This window comes from Zonotrichia leucophrys, chromosome 2 (assembly GCF_028769735.1).
Source record: "Zonotrichia leucophrys gambelii isolate GWCS_2022_RI chromosome 2, RI_Zleu_2.0, whole genome shotgun sequence".
NCBI lineage: Eukaryota > Metazoa > Chordata > Aves > Passeriformes > Passerellidae > Zonotrichia > Zonotrichia leucophrys.
In genome coordinates, this window is record NC_088171.1 from 25383820 (window position 1) to 25403851 (window position 20032).

Consider the following 20032-nt stretch of genomic DNA (forward strand, 5'->3'; position numbering starts at 1 on the left):
TATCAAAACAAACAAATAGATCATTTGAATACAAGCATTTGAAATACATAAAATAAATTCCAATAATTATTATCAATATCTTTCTGTGTTCAAGCTACAGAAATTGGACCTTCAGATGAAATGAAACCTTTCCCAAATGCCAATTCTGAAGACACAGTCAAATAGCACACCAATTCCCCAGCATTTTCCCAGGCATTGTGCACCACCTACTGCCTCACATAGTGATTACCAGCCCCTGAGGACTGTTTTTTAGGGTTTTTATTCCCAAATTCACTGTCATTCACAGAATCACAAAATATTCTGACTTGGAAGGGATCTACAAGGATCACCTAGTCCAAGTATTAAGTAAATAGCACATTGAAGTATCAAACCCACAACCATGAGGTTATTGGCACCATGCTCTAAGCAACTGAGCTAATCTCAGGGTTGCTGCTATCTAAAACTTCTGTGCCAAGACTATCCTACAGGCTATTTCTTCAAAACATCAGCATCAGAACTCATCCTAAATATGCACTAACATATGAGAAGAACATTCGTCCAAACAGGAAAGCTCTTGGAGCAAACTGCAGGCTCACTCAGGGCACAAAAAAAGAAAATAATTAAATTTACTCGTTTAGTTGTTAGGTTCTGTCAATCTGAAATTATCTTCTCTATATAGCAGTATAAAGGACAGGGTTTTTTCTTCATGAAACCTTTCTTCCGTAATGACTGTCAGTTTTTCTGTTTTTCAATTTAATCCAAAGGGATTTAGCACTACTTTTTGGTTGAGGTATTTAATATCTCAGGGTGTAAGTCTCTGCTCCCAATATATCCCAGTACAGTCTCTACAACAGTGTGACAGAGGAGTCACCCAAATATAGCATAGTCTGACTTAATTTGGGGAAAATGCTTTTCATTACTTTTTCTAGTTAACAATGATCTACCTTCTCATTTATTTTCATTTTTCAGCATTTAACAGGGAATAAGACTAATTCCTCAGTTTGAAAGAACATCCATTGCTATTATGGCTGTCTGTACCTGACTCTATACCACATTTACTTTAACACAGTCATCTAAAATTTCAATTCCTACAGAAGCTGCCCATAGTCAAAATTATTTGTTCCCCAGATTCTGTAATGAGATCCAAAGGACCTCTGCTTATTCTTCTCAGGAACAGTGGAGAGCAAACCACACCCATGAAGAGCATCTGCCTCACAGAAGGCAAAAAGTAGTATTACAGTTTTACTTCATTTCTCTAATCTACTTTAATTCTCATATGGATACAAGAGATGCATTAGGTACAATAGATACAGACAGATACAAGAGGTCCTTTGAACTTTATCAGTTCCCTATGTGATTCTGGAGAACAGTTTCAAATACTTTATTTCATATTTTTCCTATAACTCTCAGTTAGTACTCTCCAATTTTCTGGAGAGATTAAGAGCCAAGGTTAAGAATTAACCCTGTGCAGGATGAGCTGGTGGTTTGTGCCTACGTATGACAGTGTCCTTGTCTGGCTCCAGGTGAGAGGAACAAGCATTTCATCTCCCTCCTCCAGTGTTGGGATGCCCTCAGCTGCTTGGGGAGTATGAGCACTTTGATTCTCCTGGAGATTCAGCAACTACATTCCTACCCTCCACTCACCTCCTTCACACAAGTTAACCATTAAATATGTATTTTGACAAGCATATCCAAGAGTAAACAATACTGATTCTAACACCTTGCTCATGTTTAAGGCAGTGCTTCTCTGGCCCTATATGCAATGATACCATCGCTATAGCTTTTACTGTTGTCTGTACATCAGGATCTTATAGATCTCTTTGTTGTAATGAGACTTGGGTATCCATTTCAGGTATGACACCCTGATAATAAAATTATGGGCCAAGGACTGACCTATGGATTAACTGAGTTTCTCTCACACGTTCTTTCTTGGTTCATAGCAATGTTCTTACATTCTACTTATTCTCTCCTGCAGAAGCTTAGTCTAAAAATCCATTCTCTATGTTAACTTTTCATAAATACTGTGGAAATTCAATGTGCAACAACTCAGTAGCTGTTTTCTGTGGGCTTTGTGTGAAAACTCCTTTACCTCTTTTCCTCTCACATGGAAATGCACTGCCCAGACACACTGTGGAGACTACTTCAATTGATTTCTACTGACTCCTTCATCTGTTTCTTAGCATGCTTACAAAGTTTAATAGTTTTGGTTTTGTTGTTTTTTTTTTTTTTGTTAAACTCACACCCTGAAAGTCTGAAATTTAGGACAGTGTGGCTCCTAAAAATATATAAATTTTAAATTCATTATTTGATATGATCTGGATCTAGTGTGTTGAAAACCAACTGGGATTTGTATTCCATTTCCAAATTGCTTTGCATGTATCAGGAAAACAGGTTTGTGGAAAGAGAGCTCTGTGAGAGAAAGGTAGGCGTATAAAATAGAATCATAGAATTATTGAACTTTAAAGGGTGGGAGTGGGCCTGAAAGTTCATCTAGTGTGGGAACCAGGGCACTGGGAATGTTTCTCTGTCTGCTCTGGGGTGCCTCACCCCCAGGGGAGCACTGACTTTGACCCTCATTCATGGAGAAAGTTTCCTAAACTTCAAGATAGACCAGAATCCACTAAAGTGTGAAGTAGATTGTAAAGAGTATTGAAGGTGTATTACTAAGGTGAGAAATTTAGGTTTTAGGATTTTTAGTATGTAGTGGATGGAAGCAAGATGGAGGGCACAGGGTGTCATCCTGGGTTTCTTCTTCCTACTTCTTCTTTCTCCTTCTTCATGGGTTTGGGTGGCATTTTGTAATTAGGCAGAAAAATCCACATTGTGGGCATTTAGGGATCAGTTACTGGGTTAAAAGGGGAAATAATGTAGGTGTCAGTTCTTAATTGGATAGTTTAGCTTTAAAAGACCTTGTAGCAAGAGACTGTTAGCCATTCTTCCAGTGCTTTTCCAGTGTGCTGAGCCTGGTGTGGATAGTGTGCAAAACTCTAGTGAAGATAATAATAAACAAGAACATGAAGACTGAAAAAATCCAGAGCATCTCTCTTTCCTGACACAAGACTGCTCCAGGAGGGTTTCCCCTGACAGAGAAGCCCCCAGGGAGGGCCAGCCAAAGTCCCAAAAGTCAGGGAATCGGCAACAGGTACCCCAGCAATCTAGTCTTGACCATGCCTGGCAGGGGTTCCTCCCACTACACCAGACTGCCCAAGGCCTTATCCAACTTAGCTTTGAACATGGCCAGAGTTGGGATACCCACAATCTTCCTAAGCAACATGTTCCACTGTCTAACTACCTTCACAGTAGAAAATTTCTTCCTAATATCTAACCTGAATTCTCCCTCTTTCAATTTATACCCATTACTCCGTGTCCTATCACTACAGCTCCTGAAAAAGAGTCCACAAGAAAGCTGCTGAAGGATAATGGGCTCCAGTGGATTCACTGCATATGGATTTGTTCTGGTTTTGGGCTTTAGATAAAGCCATACACTGTTAATTAAACCTTTCCATTCGAGTATTTTTAAAGCATAAGAAAAAAAACAACAACAAAAAATTAGATCTACCTGCCAGCCATCTAGCAATAATTAAAGTGTGCTATCCACAGGAAACTTAAAGCTAGGGGCAAAAAACTATAGCTCTCCTGTAGATTCCAACTCACCAGTTACACAAAATTGCTGGAAGTGGCACAACTATTCAATTTCCTGTTAATTCCTAAATGACAAATCTTTGCTAAGCCTGAGGTGCACAGTAGCCCATGTTGATATTTTGTATATCTATGTTTACATTTCAACATCATAAAATAACATAGATCCTTTACAGCTCACAAATAACACAACAGAGCTCCATACAAAGAGCTCCAGACAAACAAATTTGACAGAATAGGGAACGTTGCAATGTTCAGCTAAAATGAAACTATTTCTATGCAATTTCATTTTGAAATAATGATGCATGGAAATATTTTAGTCTGTTAATCCACTGCTTCATACTTCAGCAAACAAGGGTTTCAGTGAACCTGAGGCTTAAGAGAGAATTCCAAATTTCTAAAATTTCACTGAATGGCTAGGTTTTGGAAGGGACCTTGAGGTCATCTGGTTCCAACCCCCTGTCATGGCAGAGGAAAATCAGAAACACGTCCCTGGGTGGGCTCGAACCACCAGCCTTTCGGTTAACAGCCGAACGCGCTTACCGATTGCGCCACAGAGACTCCCTGGATGCTCAAATCTTCATAAGAAAAATAATTTCTCTACCCAAAATAAATTTATGTTCCTAAAAACATCAATTTCAAGTAGCAGCGATTTAGTGCAGAGATGCTAGAAGAGAACATGGTCACCACATGGCATCTGTATTGCTGGCAGCCAGAAGGAAAGGCTTACAATGCTGCACAAACACAGGAAAGCTTGCACTGTGCCTGTGTAGGCTTCCAAAGGCTGCCCTATAAATATAAAGAATTCTAAATTTTAAGAAAGCAAAACTGGGAGCACAAGGGAGAACTATGAAAAAGGAAACAATATGAAACAAAGTCTTCATGAAAAGAGAATAACTCAATTTGAAAGCAACTAACAGTGACTGCCATTTTTCCTCAACCAGGAGTCAAGAAAAGAGAGGGGGGGAAATAGAAAAAACTTACACCTGCATACCAAAAAACTCACCAAAACCAAGCATTCTTAACCCATTACTTTGATGGATACAAAGCTTTGAGGATAAAAATGCAAGCAGCTGAAAAAAATATTATTTGTATTAATGAGCTGAGCTGGGTCCCAGCCCCTTTCTCAGGACTGTGTAGCTGCACAGCAGTGACACACCCCATGAGGCAGAAAGGTGTGGCCCCCTGACTGTCCTTAATTAAAGGGGACAGATGACTAAAATATTTGCTTTCTGCCTAATTCCCTTCCCTGTCTTCATCTGATCCATCTTTGTTTCAGACCCACAGAAGCCTGAAAGGAAAACACTATAAAGCCTCATGTTACAGAACAGCAGATGTATTTATCTCTTAGTGATAAAGCTAAATATGGCCTTTGTACATGTGATTTCATAATTACTTCACTTAATATCAGTCTGATTTTAGTACAGACTATTGAGAAACCATTTTTATAACTGTTAAAAAATTAGAATTCTGTAAAAACAGTAATTGCTGATAGAAGTACTGTGGGATCTCAGCACCTCAGGACTGAGGTGCCGAGTCACCGAGACCACCCTTGGGGGCTCAGGACTCCTGGAATGTTGCCAGAAGTGTCTGGTGGCTGGACTTTGATCCTACACAGGAGACGACACCTGTATGAGGATAGGAGGATTTCACCGGGGTGAATGGTGAAGGGATAAGTTAATTAGAGGGTGAAACACAGGGTTTAGGATTTCTGTACAGGGGGGTTTAGAGAAGTAAGATGGAGGAATTGGGGCGTGTCCTTTCCTTCTTCTTCTTCTTCTTCTCCTCCATCTTCTGTGGTGATGGTGGCACTTTAGGATTGGTTGTTACTAAAAGTGCACTGGTTAATAAGGGTAAAAGGTATTGGGGAAAAATGATAAATATTGTATACGTAACTTTGAGTATAAAGATAGGTGACTGCCCCGGGGGGCTGGGAGTGTGCTCATGGCTGGCTGATGAGCAGACCTCTGTCGGGCCGAGAGAAAATCTTTTAGATAAGCAATTAATAAACACCGAGACCGAGAAAAGATTTGAAGCCTCTTCTCGTCCTTTGAAGTGCGGGCTGCCCCAAGGCCACCCCGGGCCTTTCCAGACCATCTAAACAGCCGGGATTCGGACAAAGTACCAGGATCTTACAGGTTTGAGGGCGTATTTCTTTCAGCATTTGGCTATCAAGTCAGTACTCAGGCTACATACACTGGGTGATTGAACAAGTTCACTGAGAAAAAGATTTCTTACACTTTGTACTCCCTCTTCATTAATGCAACCAAATATTTGCAATGGGTGGCTACCATGCATACACATGCCACATGGAAACTTGATTCTTAGGGAAAAATTTATTATCACTATGAGGCTGAAAACCCAGCAATTAAAATGTCTGATGCCATTATTTGGCAGGTACCCAAAAGCTGCCCAGGCAAAAGCTGTATAACTGAAAACACTGCACCCCCCAGGAATCCATTGGAAACACAGCTTTGTTTCTGGAATTACAATTTGACCAGAGCAATCTGGCAATGCTGCACCATTTAAATTAAGAAGTGATATGGTTTGGGGTATGGCAGATCCTACTAATTAATTAGTCAACAATTAACATGTAAGTCGATGTAGGGAATATTCTACTTATTATATAACAAACAGAATGTTCCTTATGAACATGTGATCATTTCCCTTATGAAACTTGAAGATTAGAGGCAAGTGATAATTTTTTTTCTAGCTCTGGTGCTTATATTCCTTGCTACAGTATACTCTTATACACAAACTCAGAGGGTATAATATCACATGAGAATGCCCTACTATTCCTCTGAGAATACTTAAATGTCAGGTCTCTGTTACATCTGACTTTATACTACAGTAGCCACTTCATCTTCTTACATGCTCCCAGTCCTTGTGATTACATCGTGCCTTTGCCTGGGGACAGTAGCTCCAAATCAATAAGCTACACATAGCTGTAATACTGAAAACAGGAAAAAAAGACATCTCCTGCCAACTCAGTTTATCAGCAAACTCATATGTGTATGCCAGGTTTGACCCATGGCACAAAGTTCTCCTTCCATTTATGCTGAGCCTGCCAAGAAAGGTCAGGAATCATTAAAAGAAGAATTACCTCATCTAAATTATATCTGTGTAAACGACATCTGTCCAATTTAAATTTGTTTTCTAAATTGAACAGAAAGTCACCATTCTTCATGGTAAGTCACTCACCTTATTCTAACTTACAAGTAAATTACCACCTTACTTGCTCTCTCAATTCTGCAGAGGGAGGGGATTAGTTTAAAATAGATTGGTTCTCTGTGAGTGAGTGGAATTAGGTGGGATGAACCCCTTCATTCCTGACTTTTATTAGATTGATTCATAGAGGAAATAGAGCAGCCAAAAACCACAGTAATGACAGCGTCAGTCATTACTGACCATAGAAAACACCACTGCTTCTCATGAAAATAATTTAACCAGTTAACCTAAGGCTACCCCTGTAGAAAAAACATATTTGAAATTCTTCCAGAGGCATTTTACTTTTAACATTCATACACATTATCCCACATGCACAGCAGTGTCTTATCTCCTCTACCTCTCAAAGGAAACATTTTTCTCTTCTCTGAGTCTTCTTTCTGTGGCCGATCTAAGTGTTCCCCTCCCACTGATGGCCCTTGATGCTTCCAGCAGAGCAAGCAGAAAGCCAATAAGAAGCTGTAGCATTTGCAAACCAAAAGCTGAGGTTTGACTGATCAGAAGGGCTTGCAGCCTTCTGGTTTACTTTCAGCACACTAAGTTGATCAGCAGCAGGAAAATAAAGAAAGAACACAATTTACAAAGCTGCTTCTAGCTAATAATAGTTCATGTCTGGAGTTAGTTTGATAGGGTACTTTGCAATCCCTAATTAGCCTTTTCTATCAGGCCTTTTATACATAGTGGTTTTGGTGTGAATTACTTAGGTATATGTCATGATGCCAAATTCAATTAGCTTGTGAAAAACAAGGAGGAACGTGTTAGAAGGGAGACCATATGCATGCAAACCACTTCCTAACTTACAGCACTTCAGCCAAAAACTTCTGACTGAATGAAGGGGATCTCAATTATCAATCTCCTAAGCAATGTCTCTAAAGAAGCGTGGAAGCAAAAGCAGATGTCTTGCTTACACACATATAAATATTTAATATACACAGGGGGATTATCTTAATTAAGATACTCAACCTGCAACAGTATCAGCATGTGATAAAATAACATAAAATAACACAGTCGAAATCCACACATGGAGATTTCCACACATGGAGTTTTTTAGGAATTACTTAAGATCAGTGTTAGGTCTTCATGGCAAGTGAGGAACACCCAGGGACTCCCAGCAGCAGGTAGCAGATCTGAAAGAGCCCTCCAAACGCTGCAGGACAGAATCACTATTTCTAAGGGTTGTAATTTTCTGAGATATATATAAACAGAAGTATCGTTGTTTTGATAGCATTTTAGTTCCTGCTGCTCTTTTAGAGAAAGAAGAGGATTTAGTTGAAAATCCCTGAAATTCTCTGGAGACAACTTTGTTGTGGAGACTTCAATTCATTTTTTGATTTTGAGAATAAAATAATAAATTAAATTTCCCTGCTTAAGAATTGTACCCACTCTAACTGAGAAGCTGAGTCAACATCCCAGGAGCTGTGGCAGAACCCCAGGTGCTTTCTGCATCTGCACTGCTTATAGTAACAGCAGCAATTTGGGTAAGTTTTGAGGAGCTGCACTCATGGTCATAAATGGACCTCAAACTTAACATATTTACATTGCAGAATGAGACAGGCTGAAGTAAATATGTTTTGGTTGGATGAAGTCTCACTTGTTTGTGAACAAACATTACATAAACAGATGAAGAAGAAGAGTATCTGTGGTCCTCAATGACTGCAGGTAAGATATATTTCATAAGACTGTAAAGAATCATTAATGAGCAACAATGCAAAAAGCTACAAAATGTTCTGGCTAGAAAATGCATTTAAAAGTGTTTAAGTTGTTTCTTAAAGTGCAAAGTGCATATGAAATTAAGACAAAGAAACTGAAGCACTAACAGGAATATTTTAAGAATTTAAACAAACAATGAAGTTTGTTCACAGTAAGAAGACTTTGAAAATTCCTGACTTTTTGAATGAGGTATGAGAAAAAAAATAATACATCAATGAGAATTTTTCATTTATGGAGTAAAAGAATCCCTATTACAACCAGAATTGGGGGATTGGTTTGTCCGGATTTTTGTTGCTGCCATTGTTTTAGTTTGGTTTTGTTGGGGTTTTTCTGGAAAAACATAACCAAGTAACTACCCATCTGTATGCTTGGCACCATTTTTCTCTCTCATTCCCTAAAAGAATAAAACTGAGAGATTTAAAAGAGTGAAGTGCTTTTATTATTTAAAAAAGATACTGAAAAGGTGAATGACTCAACAGATGGACTTGAATAGAAAAGAAGTAGAGACTATACATATTGGTAGATAGTAATGACATTGGTTGGATAGAAATGGGACATATATTGAAAATATAGTAACAGCACACATCAGAATAATACTCAGAACTCAAATTTTGTATGTACATAACATTATGTGACTACATACTGCAGACATTTCCTAAGTTTTAAATTTGTTTATACAGTTTATATATGGTTACTTTATTTTGTCTAAAATCTTTCCTGTGACAGCCTGCCCTGCTCTGGGGCCTGCAGGGTTTGGTGGCGGCTCCATCACTGATGAGGGACTGGATTCGGAGCCCAGATTTCCTGCCCAACACAGGTAGATGCTTGTGGAGGAGCAGAATTTCCCTTTTGTAAATCTTAGCAAGGTTTGATTTCAGCAGTCAATTAATACATCCCTCAAACCCAGGTAAATCTGTGGGGGTCAGCCTCTTCTCCCAGGCAAATAGCCATAGGATGAGAGGACACAGTGGTCCTGAGATGCACCACAGGAGATTTAGGTTGAACATTGGGAAGAATTTCTTCAGAGAAAAGGGGATTATGGGCTGCCCGGGAGGTGGTGGAGTCACCATTCCTGGAGGTGTTTAGGAACCCTGGAGGTGTTCCTCCAACCCTGGAGGTGTTCCTCACCATCCCTGGAAGTGTTTAGGAGCCCTGGAGGTGTTCCTCACCATCCCTGGAGGCGTTCCTCACCATCCCTGGAGGTGTTTACGTGTTTAGGAAAGACTGCGTGTCTTTCCTTAAACTCAGTGATATGGTCCAGTCGGCAGGGTGGTGTTCGGTCACAGGTTGGACTCGATGGTCCCAGAGGTCTTTTCTAACCTAACTGATTCTGGGATTCTGTGATTCTGTGTGTCAGCTTGCTTGTACAGTTACCCACCCGCGTTCAGAGGGAGTGAGCGTCTCCCAGCCTGGAATGGCCATTTCATTATCAACAGAAGAGTGACAAGTGTTTAAAAATCGCATTATTTGTAACGAAGCCATCACTGTCCAATGCCCGATCCGGACCGTGTGGGGCACAGACCCTCGCCCAGCTCCTCGTTCACAGAGCACAGTCGCCAGGGGGTTTCCGCCTCGCCGCCGCCCCCTCAGCTGCGGGACTCGGGCCGAGTGCGGTGCGATCCCGTGGAATCCACCGGGAGCCGCCGCATCCTCACGGCGCCGCGGGGCGGGGAGGTGAACGCTGGGGCCGCCCGCTGGCGACCGAGGGGAAGCGGCGGCGCCTCGAGAGGGGCGCCGGCTCCGCCCCGTGGGCCGGGGGGGCGTGGGGCTGCTCTCGGCCGCAGCGGCGGGGACGGCGGCAGCAGCAGCGGCGGGGTCCGCGTTGGCCGCCGACGGGGACCCAGTGCTGCCCCGCCGCGCCCGCCCGCCCCATCGCACGCTGTTGTCATGGAGGAGCCAAGATGGCGGCGCTGGCCTACACCGGGGGCAAACGGGAGATCAACTACTACTTTAGCGTGAGGAGCGCCAAAGCGCTGGCGCTGGGCGCCGTCGTGCTCCTCACCGCCTGCCACGCCGCCTCCCGCCGCTACCGAGGTGAGGGGGCGGCCGCGGGCGCTCCGCGGGGGGCCGCGGCTGCCGGGCAGGGGAGGCGGAGCCCCGGCGGAGCTCGGGAGCCGCGGCCGTGCAGGGAGGGCGGAGGGTCCCTCCGCCCGGGGCAGACGCGGCGGGCCGGGGCGGTCGGGCCGCGTGGCGCGGCGGGTCGCTGGCTGCTGAGGGACGCCACCCTGGGGGACAGCGGGGACCCGGCCCGCGGGGCCCTGGGGGCCCGGCCTGGGGGTCGCCGCAGGCCCCGGCGGTCGGGCGAGGCCCCGTGGAGTGAGGCGGGCGAGTGGGGCCGGCGGGGCTGTGGCTATGCGCTGTTTGCACTGAGAGCTCGCCGCACCTCCAGGGCCCGGCCTGCGGCAGGTGAAACTGCCGGGGTAGTGGGTGACTTCTTCCCTGTCACTTGTTTCCTTACGGCATAATTAATGGCCAGTTACCTGGCAATTAGTGGTTAAAGTCTTAGTTGGTACGAGATCTGGTATATATTGTTTCACTCTTTGAACCATCAAACGTAACGAAAGCGGCCGCTGTGGTGGATGGAGCGCAGTACAGAGCTGTTGGCTTCACGTGTTGCCGGTGGCCGCGGCCAAGCTCCGGGCACGGAGCGAGCCGGTGTCACTGCGGCCGTGACCGCCGCGCACGGCGCACCTCGGCCCGCTCCTCCTCGCTAGGGTTGGTTCGGCCCTGGAGCAGAGAAACTTGGCATGATCCGTAAATGCAAATGCGGCCGCTGAAGGATATATTTACTTGTTTCTGTGTCACGCTGAAAAATGCGGTATGTTTTTGTGGGTAAATGAAAAAGTTGATCTGTAGGGAGATGTCCGCGGCTCTGTTTGTTGTAGCACAGCTGGTGTCGTGTTCTAACACTTGGCTGCCAGCATTCATGGGAGACAAGGCTGAGCGAGGTAGTTCATTGTGGAAATGGAAAAAGGGGTAGGGATCTCTATGTTTACAATTCCCTAGATTCACCCTCTACTGGCATGTCGGTAAGCGATAAACTGACTAGTATTAAATTGGAAGCATTTACTGAATTCTAGAGTAGATCAAGCATGAGGTAATTGAACTTGCCTGTTGTGCAGTGTTCCTTAAGGCACAACAGTGTCACAAAACTACACAGAAGGAGGATGGCAAAATTTTTAAGAGGGATTGCAAGACTAAGCAAATGGGAGCTGACATATCAAGCAGATTACAAGGAAAATAAAATATGCATAATTTCAGTATATTCTGTGAGAGTTAACGAGGGGGGGTGAGTCTTAGATTGCAAAATGGTGATGATCTTCTGACCCTTATGTAAATTGATATAGTCAGTATGAATTGATACAAACCTTTGAAGTTTTTTACCTAACGCTTTCAGTTTCTTGAAGCAATTAAAGGGCAAGGGAAAGGTTTTTCCATAAGTGTTTAAAACTTAGGATGACATGGAGTCATAGTGAAAAGACACTTACCAGTTTGGGCTTCTATGAACATAAAATGTTCAAAAGAGAAGTTTAGAAAAGGAAGGTGGAAAAATTACAGCAGATGAATTTTTAGGATAGATAAAATCAGAGGTGCTTTAATCGAAGAGATATTCTGCAAACCTTCAGTGATAACAAACAGTTGAAATTCAGCTAATGCCACTTTTGACAAGTAATGAAAAAAGCAGAGGTTTTCACTGATAGTGCACAGCTAAAGCTCACTGGCACCTCACTCATTCTCAGTGGTGTTGGTCACCCACTCTAAGTAGTGGTATGGTAGAACTTGGAAAGTGTGTACAAAAGAGCAACATAAACGGCAAAAGAATAGAACAGCTTCCCTATGACAAATAATAAGCAAAAATTCTGTGGCCTGGACAGAAACCAAGTAACTTCTTAATGTTCTCAAATGTCAGGAATTACTGGGGGAACGTAAATTGATTTTTATTGTGCCATAACACAAAAATATCAGCTGACAAATGAAATTGGGTAATACATTTTAAATGATCACAAGAAGGCGCTTTCTTTTACACATAAGACACTTTACACCAATATTTTTAGATGAAAATATCCCAAAAAGGGTCATTATGATTTCCAGAGGGTGTTGGAGGTAGGGCTGCAAACAGGTTCAAAGTAGCCAGGCCATGTCATGTAAGTGATTGCTCTGTTTGTTGTGCTTTTATACTTCCCCTTTTGTCTGATTGTCATTACATGGAAAGGTTTTAGCTCATTTTGACCACAGCCATGCAAGTACATATTATAGACAGGAGCAGCCCAGTGTAGTTCCAGTCAAACTTGCCTGTATAAAATTTACTTGTATGGAAAAATGCTGAACTGAAGTTGTGGAAGGTCAGATTTATGTTTAGGAAGACGGTTGTATTTAGGGGTCACCTACATTTTTTACAAAAGAATGTGAATAAAGAGAAAGTACAGGCTGTCTTTAATTTGTGGAGAGTTAAGTGGGTTCAATGTTTACATACTATCCAGTGAAGTTAATGCTTTGTGGTTTTCAGTTGTTATATTTCAAAGGTACAGTCCTAAACTGTTTTGGAAATAAGAATTTATTTAAAATTTCACATTCTTGAAATCAACAGTAGTACACTCTGTTTAAAACTACTTTTTTTACTTTGAATAATACAGAACAATTGAATTTCCAGCTCTTTAAGAGTATGTATTTTAGAGAAAACTTTGTGAAACAGTGTGCTCTGGTGCTGAATGAAGACTTTGAGATTTCACAATTTCAATTGAATAGCCATGATTTTGAGGAATGATAAATTAGAATAATGAACATTAAAAAATCAGAAAAATTATGCACTTTGTATAACTATAATGTTGTGTATCTAAGTGAGCGTAAAACTTAATTTGTTGGAAGGATAATTTACACAAAGAAAGAGTTTAAAAAGAATGGTCTGTGTTTTGTGTATACATTGGCACTTGAAATTCTGTTTCTTTTGTTCTTTTGGTTGGGTTTTTTGTTGTTGGTTTGTTGTTTGGTTTTTTGTTTTTTTTTTTTTTTTAAAGATCTCACTGATGGTTAAGAAGTTGTGGTGTATTCAAATGAGCATAGTTCTTTGGCTGCTATTTCACTTGCTAAATCCAGAGTTGAGCTTTTCTGGAGGCACTGGTTTGTAACCTCCTCTTTACTTTCTTTCTTTCTTGGCTGCTGTTTCAGTTTTGTTTTATTCCCCCGCGTCGTCTTCTCCCCTTATTTTCTACAATTATGTTTAAAGGAAGATCTGAAACTTCAGTAATAGCCTGAATGAGTTTCAGGAGCTTTCTAGTATTGCTCAGGGCAATAGTAAGATAATCAGTACCTGGAGTTGGGAAAGAAGCCTAACCCCTTGATATGCATTGTTGTCTCTCAGTTTGAAATGTGTGCAGTGTTTGGGATGTTACTTCAGTGAAGGTACTGTAGGATGTTTATGGGCAATTATTGTGGTGGGAGTGCCGTGGAGTACAGGGGTACTGAGCTTGGGCCATGACCTCTCTGTAAGGACATCCTCCAGTCTTGAAAGCTTGATGGAGAAAGGGGTGATAGTGGTCTACAAATCATGGCAGATATAATTCCAGACTGCCTTGCCCCATTGGAGAACCAGGGAGTGCCCCAAGTAAATCTAGTAGAAACCATATTTCAGAGATAGGCAGATGATTCTTCAAGCATCAGCTCTGGATAAAGAAAACTCTAGAAGGGTTCTGTGGGTGCTAAGAAATTGAAGACTGCATGTCAATTTCACTAAATCCTTGGAGTGAACATAGTTGGGAGAATGTTAGGCAAGAATGGAATGTTTATTTGCCCTCTTCTTATTAATCTCTGAGCATCTGCTTTTTGCCCCTGTTGAAGACGGAATACTAGGCTAGACTGACCACTGGTCTGACCATGAATAACTGTCCTGATTTTCTTACACATCTTTCTCAGCAAGTTAATGGATGTCAGAGTGAGTCTGATTAGTGGTGGATATTCTTTTACAAAGTTCACTCTTACATCACTTTCATACATCTCCTAGCTGTCATCATCTGTGAAGTAGAGGCCTTCCTATCAGTAATAACTCTAAACCACCTCATTATCAAACTCATGTTGCTTTTGATTAGATAGTTTTTTTATTATTCCTGACAGTTTCATTTTTTGTGCCACTTACTTGTAATTATAGTTTTCCCTGATACGCAAAATTGCAAACTCATGCAATTGTGTTGCTTGAAAACCAAAGTATGAGTTGAGCTTAATGAAGTGAAGGTTTCAGAGGAAGTGTTAGGTATGGGCAGTGGTACATTGTTCTGCCCAAGCTAGAACAAGTTCCTACCACTTCATTCACGGCCATTTCCCTGTTTGTCAGTGCTCGGAAATGCCAAGAATGACAAAAATGTTGGAGAGCAACTTCTCTTGCAGTGAATGGGTTCAGTTGTGTTCAGTTATAAAACAGCACAATCTGACATGGAGTTGGGAAAGATAACAGTCACTGATTTCATAACTGAGACATTTGAAATTTAACATGAGCTGAAACATCAGCACCTGTAAAATTATTCATCTTAATTAGCATAGAGTTTATTGACTTGAAGAGATAAGTGCAGTTCAGAATCATCAGCAGATGGATGTGTAAATGTTTGGGGGGTTTTTTTGTGTATTAATCCATATCACTTGTTCTAAGGTGACCACATGACCATATGTCCTGCAAACTTTGTAATGAGTTTTATGTTCTATGTAAGATGCTATACATGGTGATTCTGTGTAGAAGGTTACTTTATTCAACAGTTGTATTCTTTAATTTCTTTTTAGTGTATTTGGGATAGTAGATAGCAAAGGGGATTGGCGTCTCTTAAAGGAAATGCCATTCCATGTCACAACATCTTTGTGACAGCAGAAGTAGGATCACTAACATTTTGTGGCTGGGGTGGTATTTACAGAACAAGTATTCTATAATGAGTGAGAAGGCAACTTGCAGAAGCTTGTGCAAGATGTATTTACAATCAGTTAAATTTGTTTACTGCTGTTGATTATTTCAATTTCTGTTTTTCAGAAGTTGTCAAATTATTTTTTATAATGGCAACAGGGCTATGCTTTATATTTCATGTGTCTGAATTCTAATCTTAATATAACATTTCAAAGGTGGTGATACATGTGAGTATCTTCTGTCCAGTGGGAGATTTCTTGGAGAAAAAGTATGGCAACCTCACAGTTGTATGATGCATAAGTATAAAAATAGGTAAGGAAACTCATGTCTTCTGTTCATCTGTAAATAAGCATCATTTGATTGCAGCTGCAGTAATTGCTGTAATTGTAGTAATAGTGTAATCTATTGTTCACTTTATATCTGAATCTCTAGGCTTTCAAAAATGTACATTTATGAGAAAGAAGTCTTTTCCAAGTACTTTATCTGTGTAGAGTGTTTACCATAGTTGTATTTCTGTATAAAAATACAAATAAATGTTGGTGATGGAGGTACTGGCACAAATTATGGAAAGCCACATGAGGCTGCATATGTCACGCTCAGATTGCTGACCTTACATGTCAAATTGAAAATAAAACTATCCCTAATAAAATTACCTATGACTTTTTTCACTTCCTAGTAAGAGAACTTTTTTTTTTTTTTAGAGTTATGCTGTATGTTACCTTTTGGAAACAACTGTATTTGTAGCACACATAATAGGAAAACCTGCTTAGTTTTTTGCCTAATTACATTAGCAGGAAAGTTCATTTTCAATTCTATGCAAATTGCAATAAATTGGTTATTAATTCAACATGTTAAAAAATTTATCATGCCTTAGAGTTGGATATAATGTTTAGAATTATCTATGTAACTGTAGATTTTGAGAGTACTTCTTTCTAAGGTATGTATTTTCTGTAATGTTGCTGTTTTGTTTTACAGTGAAGCAAAAAATTGCCTCATAGACAAACATGTTGTATTTATAGGAGATTCTAGAATTCGACAGCTGTTCTATTCATTCATAAAACTGATAAATCCTCAAGTCAAAGAAGAGGGAGTTAAGGTGAGATAGCTTGTTTTGGTTTTTGATTTTTTGTTTCTTTCTTCCCAATTTACCTCTTAACTCTTGTCTGAACTTCAAAAATTCAAATTGTACTGTTTGCTGGCCTTGCCATATGAAAGGAGAAGCGCAGAAAGGTCTTTTGAAGAAGAACAAGATTAGACCAAAATAATTGTTTGGGTACACATGAGATGATTGTGAATCTGAGAAGAGAACTGGAAGCTCAAGAGAAAGCGTGCAGCAGCCTGGGAATAAATTAATGAAGCTGACTTGTCCCACAGCAATTTATGCTTCGTATTTGGTTTCTTGATGGGAAAATGATTGCTCCTTCGTGTGTTTTTAAATAGTAGTAATTCATGCCTTCTAATTTGTCATTCAAAATGTCAGTTAAATTGCTGATCTAATCTGTTCATAAAAATCCTTGGGGCAATGACAGATTTCCAGGTCTAACTTGAAGCTGGAAACTGAAAATATCTTCAGGTCTTACCTTCTTTTTGATCACTGATGAAGTGCTGTCTGAATTTTATAATGTTAAGTATGTAAACTGCAGCCAGGTGGAAGGAGGAAGAAAGGATTTAGGTGTATCGTTTGTTGAACAAAGTGCTGATTTCTTTTGCTCTGTGATACTTCTTGAGCACATATCTTCATAGATGTATGGACATATGTGATGGAAAAGATGCCTTTCAACAGTACATCAGATTTGTCAATTATTTAGTAATTCTGTCACTTAGAAGTGCAAGGTGGCAGCTTGTCCAGCATGCAATCACTTCCACCTGTCCAAACAAGATGTTCGATTGATCCAAGAACTCTGGTTTTCTTAGTCAGTTGGTTAGGTCACTCTTGCTGCCCAAAAGTAATGGTGAGATGAGAGAGTGCTGTAATGGATCTTGAGAGTATTTTTTGTCAAGTGTTATTGAAATCAAGATCTCAGTTTGAAGAAGTACACTTGTTCTTATGGATCAGTACCAAAATTAATACTGTGTTTTATAATTTTAAAGGAGTATTGTGAATGCATATCTGACTCCTTCCTTTCTCTTTTACAGTTTTCACCCAGAAATTTTAATAATGCATTATAGATTTTATTTCTGCCTCAGACTATTTTCTTTTATTCTTTAATTAAAACTGTGTTGGTTGTTTTGTATAAAGGAGATGGGCAGAGGAAAAGGAAGGCTGGAATAAGGCAGTGTAAGAAAAAAAAGAGGAAAAGTCATAAGTTTTTCTTATGTTGGGAGGCTAAATTTAGGAAAACATTTGATACCTTTGTAACAGAGGGAGCAGAAAGCATTTCAGACTTTGTTGGCTAGATTGCTTCCAGGAAAAATAACTGTTTATTTTAGTAGCTTGTTTTATCAAGAAAGCAACATAAATATTTTGTGTGAATACACTGACAAGTTTATACAAGAAAAATCCTCTCCACTGAAGATAAATATTGGGTGAGAGCAAGTTAGCATAGGTATGTAAATGTTTTGTTTTCATTCTGAAAGTTTCTCTTACTTTGTTTTTATTGTTTTGGGGTTTTTTGACAGCATGGAAATATCCCATTTGAAGATAAATCTGCTTCAATTAAAGTGGTAAGTTATTATCTAGTGTTAAATTGCAAACCATAATCATGTTATTATTTCATATAATATAATTGAAAATGCCGTCAGAGCTGAAAAGTTAAAAGAAGGTTAAGACCATCAACATTCTTTATAAATATTTCACAAATGTTTCACAGTGCCTCTTAACATACTCTGTTAAGAGAATTTGGCATGGAGTATTTGTATTGTGGCTTAGTTTTGGGCATAAGCTCTGGAACTGTGTATAATTTCTGCCAGATCTTCCAATTTGGCTTTTCCAAGCATACCTGTTGCCAAGAAGTTTACTCTTTTCATGCTGTAAAAATATATATCTGGGTCTCCCTGGATTGGTAATTGTAATTGCCATTGCGTTTTCTGTGCTATCCCAGCAAGTATTGCTTCCACTGTTTTTGCATGGAGAAATAAGCACAATGTTGATTACAATGTGGATATTTAAAAAAAGTAAACAAGTACTTGAGGCTAGTTTTTCTGAAGGGCTGTGTTCTCCTCTGCCCTGGCACTGGAGATGCTGTTGTCAATAACTTTCTTTGCTTCCCATGACAGCTGTCAGCAGTGCTGGCATTGTGCTAGTCATGTATTTATTTATGCCGTGAAGAAAACTCATTCTCTATTCACCAAAACCAAAGAAGCAGTGTGTTTGCTGAGTTCTATGAATATGGGTTTTCAGTACTTGTTTGTGTACATGGTTAAGATTTAGGGTACAGAATAACATCTTAGGGTGGGAAGCCCATGGCAATTTAAGCATGTGCTGACCTGCTCTGTTGGCCTTCAGAGTATGTTCCTGTGTTTGTGCTGTAGCTAGCACTGGTGAGCTGTGGAGTGGGTTGTTTCAGGAGTCAGTTCAGCCAAAAAGTTACTTCACAGGATTCCTTTTCAGTTAGGTCTGATGTGGTTCATCATGTTGTTATCTGAATGCTGGAAAAGATGGGACAGAACACAAGGCAGGAGGAAGAGGCTGATGCAGCATGATTTGCATTGGGCTAGCCTGACAGGGCCACATCTTCAAAACTCCTTAACCACAAAGATTTGAGATGGCAGGTCTGGGCTTTTGGGAGATGTCTCATAGTTAATATATTCCCAGTGTGCTGCTTCCTTGTTTTGATGCAGTGCTGCCCTTCGACATTATTGGCATGATAGCTGGATTTCCATATTCAGACTGGCTGTGACCCAATAATCCAAATGTGGAAAATACTTGACCATCAAAAGAGAAAATTACTGGGAACAAGTGGAGAGTTTAATTTTGCCCTTTCTAGTCATCACAGTAACTCTTCTGTCCTTCAGCCACTGTAGAGGACTGCATGATTGTTCCCAGGTTCCACAGACAAATAATGAATTGACAGTACTCAAGTGAGCTACCAAAATGTAACAATCCAGAGGAGTGGATGATAGAGCTTTCCTCTCTGCTGATGATGTTTCAGCATTCTGTTACGAAGTTTCCTCACAATAGTTTCTGCAGATGTTGTCTCTGCTATTTCCCTTCAATGTGTATTTTTAGACTATTCAATAGTGCTGTCCTGAGGAGTAACTGAATGCTAGGAAGTCATGGCTTTCCCTGGGAGACATAAAAGCACTAGTCTGCACTGTCCTTCTATATGAAAGCTGAGCACTGCTCCTGGCATCTAAAAGAATTGTTAGGTTTTGATTTTGTTTGAAAATCATGATTTGATGCTATCACTTATTTTAAGCTTTGAAACAAAGAAAATCTGCTGGTAAGGATGTGGAAAACTGAGCAAAAAGCAAGTTCTAATAAGTTATAGATGTGACCTTATGTGGATTTATCCCTGATTGCAGTAGAAACCCAGGGACATTTCATTTGGCAGACATAAAAAAACACCTTCTTGGTGAAATTCTGACTCCTGAACTACAAATAAAAATTTGTTTTTTATAGGGAAAAGTTTTGTGGATTTGTTAGCTTCTTCTCTTTTT

The 20032-nt window shown here is 40.4% G+C and overlaps 1 protein-coding gene and 1 non-coding gene across 3 annotated transcripts in view; one reads left to right on the forward strand and one right to left on the reverse strand.

Annotated features, from left to right (window-relative positions):
• Positions 1 to 4105: 4105 nt before the first annotated feature.
• On the reverse strand, positions 4106 to 4179 carry TRNAN-GUU (transfer RNA asparagine (anticodon GUU)). Its single transcript has one exon. It is a non-coding gene; the product is annotated as a tRNA-Asn (tRNA).
• A 6110-nt stretch (positions 4180 to 10289) lies between these two features.
• Positions 10290 to 20032, forward strand: part of CASD1 (CAS1 domain containing 1) — a 28298-nt gene continuing 18555 nt past the window's right edge. Inside the window, exons 1-4 of one of the 2 annotated variants that reach the window (XM_064704315.1) lie at positions 10290 to 10587; positions 15649 to 15745; positions 16409 to 16529; positions 18053 to 18097. In XM_064704315.1, coding sequence (XP_064560385.1) covers positions 10455 to 10587; positions 15649 to 15745; positions 16409 to 16529; positions 18053 to 18097 — 396 coding nt within the window. In that variant the 5' untranslated portion in view covers positions 10290 to 10454. Of the gene's footprint in view, positions 10588 to 11121; positions 11372 to 15648; positions 15746 to 16408; positions 16530 to 18052; positions 18098 to 20032 lie in introns of those variants that run through there. The other variant, XM_064704316.1, reaches the window with a different exon arrangement.